This window comes from Gobius niger (assembly GCF_951799975.1).
Source record: "Gobius niger genome assembly, chromosome: 5".
Lineage (NCBI taxonomy): Eukaryota > Metazoa > Chordata > Actinopteri > Gobiiformes > Gobiidae > Gobius > Gobius niger.
This window is the reverse complement of record NC_136856.1, coordinates 39,468,684-39,487,113: the sequence shown is the minus strand read 5'-3', so window position 1 is coordinate 39,487,113 and position 18,430 is coordinate 39,468,684. Positions and strand designations below refer to the sequence as shown.

General features: G+C 38.1%; 1 protein-coding gene across 1 annotated transcript in view; it reads right to left on the bottom strand.

Annotated features, from left to right (window-relative positions):
* The window catches only part of LOC306962771 (uncharacterized protein), a 1,040,752-nt gene that overhangs the window by 733,172 nt on the left and 289,150 nt on the right, over nucleotides 1-18,430 (bottom strand). The window contains exons 2-6 of the mRNA XM_079556046.1: nucleotides 5,519-5,604; nucleotides 4,041-4,112; nucleotides 2,004-2,117; nucleotides 1,852-1,935; nucleotides 1,343-1,405 (exon numbers count right to left, since the gene is read on the bottom strand). Coding sequence (XP_079412172.1) covers nucleotides 1,343-1,405; nucleotides 1,852-1,935; nucleotides 2,004-2,117; nucleotides 4,041-4,102 — 323 coding nt within the window. The 5' untranslated portion in view covers nucleotides 4,103-4,112; nucleotides 5,519-5,604. The remainder of the gene's footprint in view (nucleotides 1-1,342; nucleotides 1,406-1,851; nucleotides 1,936-2,003; nucleotides 2,118-4,040; nucleotides 4,113-5,518; nucleotides 5,605-18,430) is intronic.

Below are 18,430 nucleotides of genomic sequence, written 5' to 3'. Positions count from 1 at the left end.
CACCTGGCGTACGGTGCGCTCAGATCCTACACCAAGTCAGGAGGTGGTGCACATGATACACCCATTCTAACTAAACACTAAACAGCGCTGGGAAACAGCTTTAACAGCATGAATTGCATTGCCACGCCGCATATAATCCACATTGATGATTTAAACATGAAACAAGGCTACAGCGTTAACGTTTATGGGCAGACTTGGTTCAATGTTGCTGCATCGACCTGCTCCTCCAGCCACGGGTCGAGCTCAGAGGCTCAGCCCGACCAGAGACACTAGAACCTGGGCTGCGGGCCAGAGACACTCATGGTGTTTTTTACATATTTTAAGACCACTGCTGCTGCTGCGCAAACTTGGTGTGGATGGCTGCCCCGCCTCACATGCTGCGGTCAAGTGAGCCGTCATCCGCAAAAGTCAAGCCAGCCGTAACGTTGTTTTGTAGTGCGCGATTATTGCCGCTAACGGTCGGCCAATGGGCTCAGGCTTAGGGACCGTCAACAATGTATTTTACGTCCTTTTAAGCGTTGATTATTACAACGACTACACAAGGCCAATGCACTGATTAATAGGGACCGTCAACAACATAATGTACGTGCTCTTAAACGTAGACGACTGCGAATACGTGAGACCAATGTACGGAGAATTAGGGACCGTCAACAATGTAATTTCTCCTCTAAAATGGAATCTTTCCGACATTTCGGATGGTTTTAAAGAGTCCTTTGAAAGGTTTCACTCATTTCTCAGTGGGTTATTGTTACTCACCTCTCACACTCACATAGGCTATTTAGGCCTACAGCGTATTTAATAAATGTTTTTTTAATTAACCTATTTCTTTTTAGTGAATGTGATCTTGGATTGGCTATAAGGTTAATGTGGGTTTCTATTAGATTCATCATATTTGTTGAGTTAAAAACAATTCTTTATCATTTCCTGGTTGGAGAAATGTTCCTTTTTTGCCGTGTTTCGTGCGAGCCGTAAAACCCGTGGGTGAGGCCTCCTGATATGAATATTTTTGGGCGTTTCATTCAAATGACGCTGGGATTTCTCCGTGACATTTACCATAAGCTGCTTCTGCGTACGGAGAGATCTGAGCGTAAAGCACGGGTTCATAAATGCCACGCGCACTCCGGCGTATATCGCAAATACACCTACACATACACCGTTTTTGTACGAAATGTTGATAAATGAGGGCCAGTGAGAGCAAGTTACAGAGGAGGAAAGGACAAAAAACTGGACAAACCTTTTAAAGTAATCGAACCAATCTTTAGATCTGTCACTTTGCATTGACTGACAGCTCAGACCTGGACCAGGAGGATCTGAGTTCCTTTGAGCTTTGGACCTCAGAGACTCACAGCTGGGTTTAGATCTGTGTTTCCTTCTGGTTGTAGAGCCAGGTGTTTCCAGTTTCCTCCTGAAGAAATAAACAAAAACAGATCCTGAACCATGAACCTATGTTATTATTTTTTATGGTTTTCTTGAGGATAAGGTGTATTTGATTGTCCCTGTGGGGAAATGTGTGCTCTGCTTTGACCCATCCTTTGATGAACCCTGAGGAGCAGTGGGCGACCGTAGAGCAGCGCCCAGGGATCCATCTCCAGCCAGGCTGATGCTCAGAATCACCTGACTGGAGGATTAACCGAGAGAAACCAGAGCACTTTGAGGAAACTCATCCAGTCCTGGAGAGAGAAACATGCTCCTCACAGACGCCCACACGGACCAGGGACTGAATCTTGTGCCTGTGATTTCTTCATACAGAGCAGACCCTCAGCTCTAAACTGTCTCACCACAGAGAGTCGTCCAGTCTGAGGACCACAGTGTGTCTGGAAACTGTGACTGACCAGAGAGATGAGGACAAACCTTTTAAAGTTATCGCCCCACTCCATAGACTTATTACTCCGCATGGACTGACAGCTCAGGTCAGGACCTGGAGGTTCTGAGTCCCTGAGGAGAACAGAGGTGACAGTGAGAGCAAGTGACAATGGAGGAAAAGACAAAACAACTGGACAAACCTTTTAAAGTTGTCACTCAGAACTTTGGACCTCAGAGAATCACAGCTGGGAACAGAGCTTGGTTTACATCTGGATTTGCTTCTGGTTGTAAACCCAGGTAGTTCCGATGTTTTCCTGAAAATGACAAAAGAAGCAGGAAGTAGTGATTCTCCAGGGCCCACTCTACAGCCGCACTAACAGGAGAAATGACTGGATATTTTGGGGAATGGAAACAAACAGCAAATCCATCCAGGCACAGTTTATTTAAATCACAGATATATTACTGTTGTATTATTATATTACTTAAACATGAACCTTAAATCATGACTATGTATTTTAAACCTTTAACTAGGAGGAAATTACTGCTTGTTACTATTTTTATTTCTCACTACATTGTAGAGTTTATTTTTTCTTGTATTTGTTGTTTGTATTTTTTATTATGTGCTTCTTATTATTGTGATGGACCTCAGGAAGACTGGCTGCTGCCCTGGTGGAAACTAATGGGGATCCTAATAACAAATAACAAATAAACTGTGAACAGAATCATAGAACTATGATCATTAATCTAACACACTCATGTTTCCTGCCAAAGCCACAGATGTGAAAACAAATGTTCTAGTGCAGGGGTTGGCAACCTTTACCACCGAAAGAGCCATTTGATCCGGTTTCCACGGAAAAGAAAACACTGGGAGCCGCAACTTTTTGACATCTAATGCTGGGTTTACACATAACGACGACAAGTCACGAATGTCACGAATCCATATTCGTGACCGAGGATCACGAATGAGTGATTCGGGGCAGAGGTTTCACACGCCGCCACGAACTGTTGCGACCTGTTACTGCGTGTTTCGGTTAATGGGACGAATTATTACGCACGGTCACGAATATGTGTCCCGCACTGCTGCGTGCGGTGGCGCACTGCTGCGAGCTGCTCGAGCTGCTGCTGCTGGTGCGGGTTGTTGGGAATTGTCGCGTTCTGTCAAAAATCTGTCAAGAATTGGGCGAATGTGGACCAGATCGCCTGCCGCGCACACCGGAGTGGAGGCGGAGCAGGGACGTCTCGCTCCACCGTGCTCTCCCTGACGCGTTGGGCTCTCGCCAAATCGGGTTATACAAAAAATAGACCAGCTCAAGCCTATGCATATACTGAAGAATAACAATAGTTTTTCAGTCTATGGGACAGTCACACCAGTTCAACCCCACTCCTGTCAACGTGTAACACGGGCAAACGCATCAACAAACGCACGCGCTTCATGTCAGATAAGTCAGTGCAACAGCCGCACATTAAGGGCTGACTTTACTCCACAGAATAAGCATAAAAACACTACACTCACTGTGCACTCGATCTCCTGAGGATCCGTCGTAGAACTTGCTGCTCTTAAACCTCTTTATCCATGACTCTCACTCGTCTGGTCAGTCTCAGCTCCAGTTGGAAAAACTTTATAATCCACAAACACAGGCCTGTCTTGACCTGCCCCGCGCTCATCACCGCTGGTTTTACATGTTTAAGGTTGTAAATAAGCCTTGACTTCTCCATGGTGTAGCTGCTGGAACCACGCGCTGTTGTTTTGGTGCGAGGCGTGAGAGATGCATTCAGGGACAGAGGGAAAGGAGCACTTCTTACTGTCCCTTTTTTTCCCCACACACACGGGGGAAATTGTGACAAATATATAACAGTGGGGTTCTCCAGCGGGGGGGCAATAGGGGTGGCAGGGACTGGCTCCCAAACATCAGGAGGAACGACCACAGGAGGAGGAAAAGGCGGCGTTTTGGCGGGTATACCGGCTTTCACGAGATGACGTTTATTTTGAGCGACGAAAAATAAAATATATTTATTCTAATATGTCAAGATCACAATAATCTTCCAATTTAGAACTAAAATATTAAAGAACTAACACAAATAAAACACACTTCAATTAAATACTTAGTTTTTGTTTTTTTTTGTAATTTGTTTTCCCAAGCCACTCAGAGCCGCAGTATAAGGATGAAAGAGCCGCATGCGGCTCCGGAGCCGCGGGTCGCCGACCCCTGTTCTAGTGGAATCACGAACCAACAAACCTTTTTAAGCCGAGACCCGAATCCGGAGAATCAGGGCCAGAACCAGGACTCGTCTGCTCCATCGTCCACTGTCTGTGAACATAACGTCAGCAGCTTTAATGAAGGACTGACTCTGACACCACCAGCCACAATCACACATGGAGCTTTACAGGCGAGAGAGTGAAGTGTGAAGACCTGGAGCAACAGCAGCACTTCATTATTACAGGAGTTTGGAACTGTCAACCTTTAGTGTGAGTGACAAATGTCTCTGAGCTCCTGTGCCGTGATCACGATCTCATTGTTACTGCAAGTTTTACTTAGATTTGTGCAAATCCATTCCCAGCAAAGCATTTGATCAAAGTAAGACCTGGGGCCAAACTGACCTCCAAACTTTCAGGTTCGACCCCAAGTCCATTTTCCCATTGAATATATTTCTTATTTCTTCTTTTATATTTACCAGAAACCTTACAAACAAACTAAGTCTTATTTTGCACATTCTTGACATCAGTGTTGATCTTTGGTTTAAGTGCGGCTGAATGAAGGAAACAGGGAAGGAGCTGAAGGGACAACGTTTGACTTTACTTTGTTATTACATCTGCAAAACTAACATGAACCCAATGGTTTCTCTCCTGTTTTCACTGATTACAGCAATGGCCTGTTTGATTCACACAAATGTTAATTTAAACAAATAAATAATAATAAACAATACTGTGTACAGTTCCCTGGGAAACACATTAAAACAGCTGGAGTGAAACATAGAACATGTAAACTCAGTCACACGTCGGCACATCCTGAACTACAAACATAATCCCAACAATACAATTGTAAAATATGAAACATGTTTAAACATTCTTTTCAAAAACTGCACAAAACATGGTTAAGTTTCTTTCTCAAGACTCTAAATACCGTGGTGGATCCGCTTGGTCCAGCAGGGGGCGCACTATCCCGGTGGATCGGCTTCACAGTAGATCTGTGGTTTCTATGACTGAACAAAAGAGGTGTTATGTCTTAAATGTCCAGGACACAGGATGAAAATCTGAGCCTTTGGGGAAACAAAGAGACTCGCCCTTCCGTATAGGCCTAGATCCTGATCCTCCTCAGAGACACCACGTGACGTCAGGCCCATGAATGATGCATTAATGAACATGTGTCAGTGTTTGTGTAGATGTAAAGTGTCTTTAAGCCGTTCATAATGTCCCAGACACTTCTGTCGGAACCAGAGATATAGTGTCAAAGTTCGGAACTATAGAAGAAAAACAAGTGTAGAAAAGTGTTGATCAAATCCCCATCTCTATAAAGACACGGAGCTTCATCTAGAAACAACTCAATCCATGTTTTTCATCCGAAAAACTGCTTCAGAACAAACTGTTTTCCAAGTGTTTGAAGCGTAAAACCTGTGGTTTCTTAAGTGCGTCACACGGAGACACGATGACTGCGCCTTCAAAAGGAAAAACACTCAAATCAATCCTAATAATGGAGGAAAAATCAGACGGACCTACCGAGACCTGCCCAGAGCCTTTAGACCGACTGCAGCTCTGCTTTGGACCACTTTAGTCCGGGCTCATTCTTCTGGACATCGTCCAAGCTCTTACTTTATTCACACACTTTCTACTTTCACTTTGACGGGATGTGACGTCACAAAAAGAGAGCGACAGGATGTGACGTCACCACAAGAGAGCGACAAAGTAAAACATTCAAATAAGCCAAACTTTCAAAAGAAACATGGACAAAACTGGAGACAATGATTTTCCCAGAACAGCTGGAGTCTAATGTAAAAACTCTTCATAGACACAAAGGGAACTTCAAACCGTCCTCAGCTGGAGTTTGTACAAATCCTAAACTATTTGTATTAAATCAGTGACAAACAACAAGTCTGATAAAACTATTAAAGTTCAACTATTCAAAGAAAATACAACTCTTATGCAAAACAATACTACTGCTACTGCTACTACTACTACTAATAATAATAATAATAATAATAATAATAATAATAATAAAACCCTTTCATTTTATAACTAATTCTTGTTTTTTGTTTTTTGCTTTATCTAAAACTGCTGGTTTGACATGGATGAAGCTGCTGTTATTGTTTGTATCTGATATTATTGTTTGTATCTGATATTATTGTTTGTATCTGATATTATTGTTTGTATCTGATATTATTGTTTGTATCTGACGTAAATGACGTTTTCAGAAACATCTCAGAATCACAATAGTTTTTAATGCCATCGTTTGAGATCAGGTTCACAATCTGCTGCGGTCAAGTGAGCGTCAAGACGTAATGTTGTTTTGTGGTGCGCGATTATTGCCGCTAACACGGTCGGCCAATGGGCTCAGGCTTAGGGACCGTCAACAATGTGTTGTACGTCCTTTTAAGCGTCGATTATTACCACGACTGCACTAGGCCAATGCACTGAATAATAGGGACCGTCAACAACATAATGTACGTGCTCTTAAACGTAGACGACTGTGAATACGCGAGACCAATGTACGGAGGATTAGGGACCGTCAACAATGTAATTTCTCCTCTAAAAATGGAATCTTTCCGATATTTCGGATGGTTTTAAAGAGTCCTTTGAAAGGTTTCACTCATTTCTCAGTGGGTTATTGTTACTCACCTCTCACACTCACTGTGTGCCTAATATGGCCCAATATCACTGTACAATTTATGAATAACACCTTCGTCATGACTTTCCGAACAAAACAGTACATTACGTGGTTGCTAGGCAACCTACACAAAGTCGGCCATTTTGGGAAACATCGAATGATCTGATCATTTCTTGCCTTTGCTCTTTTATAAACTCAACTAAGGGTGGTAGCGTCATTTTAATCACGTAGGGCGCAGCAGTGCCCCCCGGTTGTTGCGGTGGCGTGCGACGGCGTGCGCCAACCGGCCAACGCAGCTCGCGAGGGCCTCTAAATGCCGCTTGCAAATTAGGCACATAGTGAGTGTGAGAGGTGAGTAACAATAACCCACTGAGAAATGAGTGAAACCTTTCAAAGGACTCTTTAAAACCCTCCGAAATGTCGGAAAGATTCCATTTTAGAGGAGAAATGACATTGTTGACGGTCCCTAATTCTCCGTACATTGGTCTCGCGTATTCACAGTCTTCTACGTTTAAGAGCACGTACATTATGTTGTTGACGGTCCCTATTATTCAGTGCATTGGCCTAGTGCAGTCGTGGTAATAATCTACGCTTAAAGGAATAGGCCACCGTTTTTACATACTAAGATATGTTCTTACCTCACTTTAGACGTGTTAATATATCCCCGTCTGGTCTTTGTCCGTGCGCTCTGCCAGGCAAACGGAGCACATACGCAGCCTCTCCCACATGTCACATAGCTCCGAAAAAGCTCACGATAGAAGCTACCAAGCTCTTCCACGTGTTCCCTATTTAAATAAAGTTACGTGAAGTGTTTTCATGCGAAGTATATTTACACAGAAATGTAACATGTCGATTTTATAAGCAAATAAAAAGGGGGACTATATTGTGAGGCGTAATGATACGAGGAGCACAGCGTCCGCGTAGTAACTCCTAAAGACTTCCCCCGCTCACTTCCGTCAATAACCTTTAGGAGTTACTGCGCGGACGTTTTACTCCACGTATCATTACGCCTCACAATATAGTCCCCCTTTTTATCTGCTTATAAAATCGACATGCTACATTTCTGTGTAAATATAGGCTACTTCGCATGAAAACACTTCACGTAACTTTATTTAAATAGGGAACACGTGGAAGAGCTTGGTAGCTTCTATCGTGAGCTTTTTCGGAGCTATGTGACATATGGGAGAGGCTGCGTATGTGTGAGCGCACGGACAAAGACCAGACGGGGATATATTAACACGACTAAAGTGAGGTAAGAACATATCTTAGTATATAAAAACGGTGGCCTATTCCTTTAAAAGGACGTACAACACATTGTTGACGGTCCCTAAGCCTGAGCCCATTGGCCGACCGTGTTAGCGGCAATAATCGCGCACTACAAAACAACGTTACACTGGTTTGACTGGCATTTTGTGGATGACGTTCACTTGACCGCAGTCAAAACATAAAACACAGAATTAGGTGAAAAATAGGCTATAAATATTTAACTCTATGGCTGTTGAAAGGGCAGCCATGAAGAATATGAAAATAAATAAGATAAAACAACGATTTGACAGAACAGCAGCGGGATTGTATTTGATGTGTGAAGTCATTTGTGATCAATCATGGGAACTTCATGCATTTTTATTTATTTTACTGTTTGCATTTGAGTCTGTCGCGCTTGTGAAGAAGGAAACACTAACTCAGGCCTTTAGTGACCCCTTGTGGCTTCATTTGAAGTTTGACAGAATCAGAACCGTTTTTATTCTTGTAAACAGTTTCACAAACCAGGACTTTTTCTTGGTGAGACGCGCAACATTAAACACAAAGAACACATAACACAGAGTTTAGATAAAAATAAGGATTGGATTTACATACGGTGCATAAGGTGAGTAAGTGATATAAAGTGATTTAAAGTGATATAAAGTGATATAAAGTGATATAGAGTGATATAAAGTGATATAAAGTGATATACAGTGATATAAAGTGATGCAGTGATATTGGTGCAGTGGATCTAAGTGTGGACATAGAGCAGGTCACAGTCTGTCCTGAGTTATTAAGTGTCTTTATCGTTCATGAGTCTGAACCGGTGTTAATTTCGTCGACTAAAATATTTAGTCTTAATTTTAGTCAAAGTGATATTTTTGTGACTAAAATTGGACTAAAACTAAATTAAAAGTTTCTCATGAGACTAAAACTGTGACTAAAATGTCCGGATATTTTAGTCGACTAAAATCAGACTAAATAAAAATGAAAAGTAGAGACGAAAATCATCCAAACTTCTATTGAGCGTCTGAAAGAGCCTCAGATCCAGCAAAAAAGTGACAAAAATCCAGCAAAAAAAGACAAAAATCCAGCAAAAAATGACAAAAATCCAGCAAAAAATGACAAAAATCAACAAAAAAGTAACAAAAATGCAGCAAAAAGTGACAAAAATGCAACAAAAATCCAGCAAAAAAAAGACAAAAATCCAGCAAAAAAAAGACAAAAATCCAGCAAAAACATGACAAAAATCCAGCAAAAAAGTAACAAAAATCAACAAAAAAGTCACAAAAAAGTGACAAAAATGCAGCAAAAAAAGTGACAAAAATGTGTCACTTTTTGGCTGGATTTTTGTCATTTTTTTGTTTGATTTTTCTCACTTTTTTGCTGGATTTTGTCACATTTTTTGCTGGATTTTTGTCATGTTTTTGCTGGATTTTGTCACATTTTTTGCTGGATTTTTTTCTTTTTTTTGCTGCATTTTGTCCATTTTTTTTTACTTTTTTGTTGATTTTTGTTACTTTTTTGCTGCATTTTTGTTGCATTTCTGCTGCATTTTTGCTGCATTTTTGTCACTTTTTTGCTGCATTTTTGCTGAATTTTTGTAACTTTTTTGCTGAATTTTTGTAACTTTTTTGCAGCATTTTTGTCACTTTTTGGCTTCATTTTAGTCACTTTTTTGCTGCATTTTTGTAACTTTTTTGCCGCATTTTTGTCACTTTTTTGCTGCATTTTTGTCACTTTTTTGTTTCTTTTTTGCTGCATTTTTGTCACTTTTTCGCAAATTTTTTGCAGCATTTTAGTCACTTTTTTGCAGCATTTTTGTCACTTTTTGGCTGCTTTTTTGCTGCATTTTTGTCACTTTTTTGCTGAATTTTTGTCACTTTTTTCAGCATTTTTGTCACTTTTTTGTTTCTTTTTTGCTGCATTTTTGTCACTTTTTTGCTACTTTTTTGCTGCACTTTTGTCACTTTTTCGTAATTTTTTTGCTGAATTTTTGTCACTTTTTTGCTGAATTTTTGTCACTTTTTTGCTGAATTTTTGTTGCATTTTTGTCACTTTTTTGCTGAATTTTTGTATCTTTTTTGCAGCATTTTTGTCACTTTTTTTGCTGCATTTTTGCTGCATTTTTGTCACTTTTTTGCTGAATTTTTGTAACTTTTTTGCAGCATTTTTGTCACTTTTTGGCTTCATTTTTGTCACTTTTTTGCTGCATTTTTGTCACTTTTTTGCTGAATTTTTGTAACTTTTTTGCAGCATTTTTGTCACTTTTTTGCTGAATTTTTGTCACTTTTTGGCTGCTTTTTTGCTGCATTTTTGTCACTTTTTTGCTGAATTTTTGTCACTTTTTTCTGCATTTTTGTCACTTTTTTGCTACTTTTTTGCTGCACTTTTGTCACTTTTTCGCAATTTTTTTGCTGCATTTTTGTCACTTTTTTGCTGAATTTTTGTCACTTTTTTTGCTGCATTTTTGTCACTTTTTTGCTGATTTTTTGTCAGATTTTGGCTTCATTTTTGTCACTTTTTTGCTGCATTTTTGTTTCTTTTTTGCTGCATTTTTTCACTTTTTTGCTACTTTTTTGCTGCACTTTTGTCACTTTTTTGCTGAATTTTTGTCACTTTTTTGCTGATTTTTTGTCACTTTTTTGCTACTTTTTTGCTGATTTTTTGTCACTTTTTTGCTGCATTTTTGTCACTTTTTTGCTGAATTTTTGTAACTTTTTTGCAGCATTTTTGTCACTTTTTGGCTTCATTTTAGTCACTTTTTTGCTGCATTTTTGTAACTTTTTTGCTGCATTTTTGTCACTTTTTTGCTGAATTTTTGTCACTTTTATGCAGCATTTTTGTCACTTTTTTGTTTCTTTTTTGCTGCATTTTTGTCACTTTTTCGCAAATTTTTTGCAGCATTTTAGTCACTTTTTTGCAGCATTTTTGTCACTTTTTGGCTGCTTTTTTGCTGCATTTTTGTCACTTTTTTGCTGAATTTTTGTCACTTTTTTCAGCATTTTTGTCACTTTTTTGTTTCTTTTTTGCTGCATTTTTGTCACTTTTTTGCTACTTTTTTGCTGCACTTTTGTCACTTTTTTGTAATTTTTTTGCTGAATTTTTGTCACTTTTTTGCTGAATTTTTGTCACTTTTTTGCTGAATTTTTGTTGCATTTTTGTCACTTTTTTGCTGAATTTTTGTAACTTTTTTGCTGCATTTTTGTCACTTTTTTTGCTGCATTTTTGCTGCATTTTTGTCACTTTTTTGCTGAATTTTTGTAACTTTTTTGCAGCATTTTTGTCACTTTTTGGCTTCATTTTTGTCACTTTTTTGCTGCATTTTTGTCACTTTTTTGCTGAATTTTTGTAACTTTTTTGCAGCATTTTTGTCACTTTTTTGCTGAATTTTTGTCACTTTTTTGCTGAATTTTTGTCACTTTTTTCAGCATTTTTGTCACTTTTTTGTTTCTTTTTTGCTGCACTTTTGTCACTTTTTTGCTGAATTTGTGTCACTTGTTTCAGCATTTTTGTCACTTTTTTGCTACTTTTTTGCTGCACTTTTGTCACTTTTTCGCAATTTTTTTGCTGCATTTTTGTCACTTTTTTGCTGAATTTTTGTCACTTTTTTTGCTGCATTTTTGTCACTTTTTTGCTGATTTTTTGTCAGATTTTGGCTTCATTTTTGTCACTTTTTTGCTGCATTTTTGTTTCTTTTTTGCTGCATTTTTTTCACTTTTTTGCTACTTTTTTGCTGCACTTTTGTCACTCTTTCGCAATTTTTTTGCTGCATTTTTGTCACTTTTTTGCTGATTTTTTGTCACTTTTTTGCTGCATTTTTGTCACTTTTTTGCTACTTTTTTGCTGCACTTTTGTCACTTATTTGCAATTTTTTTGCTGCATTTTTGTCACTTTTTGCTACATTTTTGTCACTTTTTTGCTGATTTTTTGTCACTTTTTTGCTGCATTTTTGTCACTTTTTTGCTACTTTTTTGCTGATTTTTTTGTCACCTTTTTGCTGCATTTTTGTCACTTTTTTGCTACTTTTTTGATGCATTTTTGTCACTTTTTTGTTACTTTTTGCTGCATTTTAGTCACTTTTTTGCTGATTTTTTGTCACTTTTTTGCTGCATTTTTGTCACTTTTTTGCTGTTTTTTTGTCACTTTTTTGCTGCATTTTTGTCACTTTTTTGCTACTTTTTTGCTGCACTTTTGTCACTTATTTGCAATTTTTTTGCTGCATTTTTGTCACTTTTTGCTACATTTTTGTCACTTTTTTGCTGATTTTTTGTCACTTTTTTGCTGCATTTTTGTCACTTTTTTGCTACTTTTTTGCTGATTTTTTTGTCACCTTTTTGCTGCATTTTTGTCACTTTTTTGCTACTTTTTTGATGCATTTTTGTCACTTTTTTGTTACTTTTTGCTGCATTTTAGTCACTTTTTTGCTGATTTTTTGTCACTTTTTTGCTGCATTTTTGTCACTTTTTTGCTGATTTTTTGTCACTTTTTCCTGCATTTTTGTCACTTTTTTGCTACTTTTTTGCTGCACTTTTGTCACTTTTTTGCTACTTTTTTGCTGATTTTTTTGTCACCTTTTTGCTGCATTTTTGTCACTTTTTTGCTACTTTTTTGATGCATTTTTGTCACTTTTTTGTTACTTTTTGCTGCATTTTAGTCACTTTTTTGCTGATTTTTTGTCACTTTTTTGCTGCATTTTTGTCACTTTTTTGCTGATTTTTTTGTCACTTTTTTGCTGCATTTTTGTCACTTTTTTGCTACTTTTTTGCTGCATTTTTGTCACTTTTTTGTTACTTTTTGCTGCATTTAGTCACTTTTTTGCTGAATTTTTGTCACTTTTTTGCTACTTTTTTTGCTGCATTTTTGTCACTTTTTTGTTACTTTTTGCTGCATTTTTGTCACTTTTTTGCTGCATTTTTGTCACTTTTTTGCTGAATTTTTGTCACTTTTTTGCTACTTTTTTGCTGCATTTTTGTCACTTTTTTGTCACTTTTTTTGCTGATTTTTTGTCATTTTTGTCTTTTGTTTGGAGAAAACATGTTCAGGTGGGAGTTAAGAGGTTAAACCCTTCGCTCAGTCAGAAATGATGAAGATGTTGTTATTGTGTGTTGTATTTGTTGGACTGAATAAACTGCTACTATCATACAAAAAGTACAGATTATGATTTTTTTTTTTCTAAAACATAAACATTCTTTCAGTTGTCAGGAGAAATTCCGTTGTACAACTCTACTTTTAGGTTGAATTCTCAAGTTACAAAAAAAAGCCCCTCCTCTTCTAGGTGATTAGCCTCCAGGATCGTGACCTAATGTTTTATTTTTATGATATAATTATACCTGGAGACGTTTCCCTTCTTGTGCAGACTATCACCTGGCAAAATATCACATTCATAAAACCAAGAGGCCAATCAAAGCCATCATAATCCATAATGCATCCTGCAAATATGATCTGCCACTTTACAGATAATTTATTCATGTATTTATTATGCGAAATCGCTCCAGTTGCTGGATACAGTTCACCACTGAGCGCTTAGATTCATTTCCAATCTCAAATCCCTCACTCACCACTGTCTCCTTTACTCCCATGTAGGTCGGCCGTCTCTCTCCTCACCACGTTTTATTCATTGGCTCTTGTTAATTTACAATAATTTACATTTTTGTTGAGTTTTTGTCACATTTTTGTTGATTTTTTGTCACATTTTTGTTTGAATTTTTGTTGAATTTTTGTTGAATTTTTGTTGAATTTTTGTTGAATTTTGTTGATTTTTTGTTGATTTTTTGTCACATTTTTGTTTGAATTTTAGTCACATTTTTGTTGAGTTTTTGTCACATTTTGTTGAGTTTTTGTCACATTTTTGTTGAATTTTTGTCACATTTTTGTTGAGTTTTTGTCACATTTTTGTTGAGTTTTTGTCACATTTTTGTTGAATTTATGTCACATTTTTGTTGAGTTTTTGTCACATTTTTGTTGAGTTTTTGTCACATTTTTGTTGAGTTTTTGTCACATTTTTGTTTGAATTTTTGTAACATTTTTGTTGAATTTTTGTAGATTTTTTTGTTGATTTTTTGTCACATTTTTGTTGATTTTTTGTCACATTTTGTTGAGTTTTTGTCACATTTTTGTTTGAATTTTTGTAACATTTTTGTTGAATTTTTGTAGATTTTTTGTTGATTTTTTGTCACATTTTTGTTTGAATTTTAGTCACATTTTTGTTGAGTTTTTGTCACATTTTTGTTGAGTTTTTGTCACATTTTTGTTGAGTTTTTGTCACATTTTTGTTGAGTTTTTGTCACATTTTTGTTGAGTTTTTGTCACATTTTTGTTGAGTTTTTGTCACATTTTTGTTGAGTTTTTTTCACATTTTTGTTGAGTTTTTGTCACATTTTTGTTGCGTTTTCATCCTTGTTTTCTTCTCATTTTTTGTGGCTGTTTTGGTGCTTTTTTTAAGCTTTTTGATTCGGGTAAAGCCAAACTGGAGAAAATGGGATCCGTTCAGGTGGGAGTTAAGAGGTTAGAAGAGAAATCGAGGCCAGGTCACTCTTGTAAAAGAGATGATAAATCTCAATGAGTTTTTTTTACCTGGTTAAATAAAGGTTAAATAAAATAAAAAATAAATTATCCTGTTTTTAAAAATTTTTCCCCTTTTCTTTTTCTATCGGTTTCTTATGATTTTATTTAATTGTTTCCCCTCTGTCTTCCCCTGGCTTTTAACCATGTTCATATTTGTTTACATGTGTGTTTATTTCTGCTCTACTTTTATTTTGTAATTACATATCTGTAGTGGCTATTTGTCCATAAACTTAAATCAAAAGGTCCAATTTCTCAAATGGCCACTGAGGCTGCGTCGTGACTTAGATTTTACACAGGTTAAGAGGTACCAAAATCAACAATGTCCATGCGGAAAAATGCGTTTGAGGAGGTTTATTTACATCAGATAGCAAGCTCACAGACATTTCTGCTGCCTCTCTGTAGCTGGTAAAAAACCATATGCCCTCGCAGCCTGAGGTCCCTCCCACCTTGACCCACTTATGTAATCAACGAAAAGCCACAGTGACCAATAAACAACAACGTAAATAATTATCTGAATTAGCGGAAATAACAGAAATAATATGCATAAATGCAAAATAAGCAAATTAACTTTAGCAAGAAAGAAAATAAATTTAAAATAAACAAAAGTACAAAATAGCTCCAACAACCCAGCCCCTAATTGTGACGGAACCTTTCCCACAATTAACTTTAGCATTACAAAAAGAGCTATTTCCTAAATGTAGCTTAAGTTAGAGTCTTTGCATCTTCACTTTCTCCATGCCTGAAAGAAACAAATAGATGGAAGACAGAGATAGGAGAGAGAATGAGCTACATAGTCATTTGTTGGCCTCCAAGAGGAGACAGAGCTTGGTTATTGGTCTGTCCAGAACACTGGTCTTCGTTTGGACCTTCACAGAGCGGACCAGTCCTCTTGAGTCAGCTGTGGTGCTCAGAACTCTTCCCATCATCCATGAGCCTCTTGGAGCTGCGGCATCAGCGATTAGGACAATATCTCCTGAGTAGAAGTTCCTTTTTTCCTTTGTCCATTTTTGCCTTTCTTGCATTACAAGCAAATACTCTGATGTCCATCTTTTCCAGAAGAGCTCTGCAATGTACTGCACTTGCCTCCATCTCCTCTTGATGTGCAGGTCCGACTTTTCAAACAGGCCTGGTGGCAGAATGGGTTTGCCTTTTAACAGGAGAATGTGGTTCGGAGTGAGTGCTTCCAAGTCATTGGGATCTTCTGAGACCTTCGTTATTGGCCGGTCATTGAGTATTGCCTCTACCTCACAAAAAAGTGTCTGCAGGCCTTCCTCGTCCAGCGTTTGTTGTCCGACAACAGAGGTAAGTACACTGCGCACAGAGCGAATCAAATGCTCCCAAACTCCACCTTGGTGAGAGGCCGCTGGGGTGTTAAAACTCCACTTCACTCCTTCCTGCACAAAAGTTCTTTCAATTTTAGAGTGGTTTAAAGCAGCTAGAGCAGGGGTCACCGACCTTATTTCAGCTGAGGGCTACTTTAAGAGCATTAAGATGTTCGAGGGCTACCAGTTAAAAACAAATCCTAAAGACTTAAACGTACACTGTTCACTTATAGGATATTGACCCCATATTATGTTAAAATAGCTTTATTTTAAACTCATATTTAGTCACAAGAACCGAAATAAGTGTAATTTTAAGAATTAAATTCAAGAAAATGAAGTGTTTTACACTTTAGAAAAAGTCCCAAGGGCTACTGGACATGCCCCAAAGGGCCCCTGGGTGCCCGCGGGAACCACGTTGGTGACCCCTGAGCTAGAGCCTGCCTCTAGAGCCTGCCTCAGCTCCTTCTTTGCACCAACAAAATTTGTGCCGTTATCTGACCTTATACTCGTCACAGGTCCTCTTCTGCAGATAAATCTTCGCACAGCATTGATGCAGGAGTCTGTATCGAGGGAGTGCGCCACCTCCAGGTGTATTGCGCGGCTGCTCAGACAGGTGAATATCACTCCATATCGCTTCAGCACAGTTCTCCCTTTCTTCACTTCCAGTGGTCCGAAATAGTCCACTCCCACATCTGTAAACGGTGCTTTATCAGGCACAACCCTTTCCTCAGGTAAGTCTGACATTTTCTGTTCTCCCAGTTTTCCTCTGTACCTTCTGCACACTGTACATTGTGAGAGAATCTTCCTGGTCGCAGAGTTGGCATTTATGATCCAATACTTCTGTCTCAATCTGTACAGCATGTGGTTGGTGATGAATGTGGCGTAATATGAGCTGGGAAACATGCAGATCCTTTGACAAAATCACAGGATGTTTTACCTCCAACGGCAGGGCAGATTTAGACAGGCGCCCACCAACTCTGAGGATCGAGGCGATACAGAGGGCTGTCTTTGGATACAGTCTTTGGATCACGTTTTAGTGAGGAAATTTCACTGCTGAATCTTTGATTTTGTGCAAACTGAATTATTGCCCTTTCAGCTTCCTCCAAACGCTCTGGCGTCAAGCTGGATTTTCCAAGTGTGGCTTTGAATTTTTTAAGCTCATTTTGGACATTTTCATTCTGCTTGACCACATATTGCTTTCTCTTTCGGCTCAAAAGTAAAAGTTTTTCTTTCAACTCCAATATCCAGGCCACAGATGCTTTAAGCTTTCTCCAGGATGAGAAATAGTGAATGAGTCGACCAATAGGATTGTCACTGTGTGTTGCAATAGCATTCACTTTAAGTTCCTGTTCACAGTGGTGCTTTACTCTTTCCATTTCTGAATGATGGATTGAACAGTTGCTCCGGGAGATGTTTAAATCTTGGGAAATCTTTGTATAACTTAACGCTGCTTTAAACTTCTCCACAGCTTTATCCCTGACCTCTCTGGTGCTCCTTGACCTTCATGATGCTGTTCAGTGACCAACACACTCCGACCACAGCTCTGAGGGCCTGAAAGAACAGCTGAAATTATACTGAGAGTAGATCACACACAGGTGCCTCTATTTAACCGTTAGGCCAAGGTGTGAACATTCTGTCGTCATTAGGAATGTTTTAACGGCAATTTAATGCACTCAGAAAATGCTGTATGAATACTTATTCATACAGCAATCAATACATATTGATTTCGGGGTGGGCGTTTATAAGCTTTTGCTTCGGCCCACTCCTTTTGAGCAGAATTTTAACTGCTCAAATGAACAAATAAACTAAACTAAACTACTTATGCACGCCCCACTTTTCACTTTTCTATTTTTTGAAACACAACAGAATCATGTATCATTTTGCTTTCACTTCACAGTTGTCTGTTACTGGTGTATGAATACTTACGAGAGGCACTGTATATATAGACTTGCAGAAGTTATCAGTTTATTGTGACCATAATATTCAGCTGTTGCATAAGACTATTGTATCCTGCCAGACTCCTGATCAGTAAATAACTCGCTACCTGATGTTTTCGTTTTGTATACTCAGAGTTGAGCTATTACTGTTTTGTTCTTTAGGTAAGGCAGAAAGGTTTGTTTACCTGCTTTACTAGTTTCGATCACCTTCTGTCTTACCAAAAGAAGAAAACAGTAATAGTCTAACCAAGAAGACAGTATGAACCTTTTACAAAAAGAGTTGAGCTACCTTTACACTGCCATATCTTGTTTATCTTTGTTTATTTCTTTTGACTAGACGTTTTGTCATTTATTATGTCCAAAAGTCAGTTTCATGATGCACTATTGCACCAAATAAGTCTGTGAAACATTACAATGGCAATAAAAACTTGTCATCTGGAGGGTGGTGTGCTTTATCTTCATGACATGAATGACTGATTCATATGTTGGTTCTTGTTTCATATTCTTTATTTTGGAGACAGACAATTGTGTGGCATGTTTTGTGGACAGTATTTCAAGTGAATATATTCATTATCTAAACAATGACAAAAAAGTGAGAAAACATTGACAAAAAAAGGGACAAAAATGTGATAAACAATTGACAAACATTTTATTAAAAAAATGACTAAAAAAATAAAAAAAATGTGACAAAAAAATGACAAAAATGTGACGAAAAGAAAATTATGGAAATGTGACACAT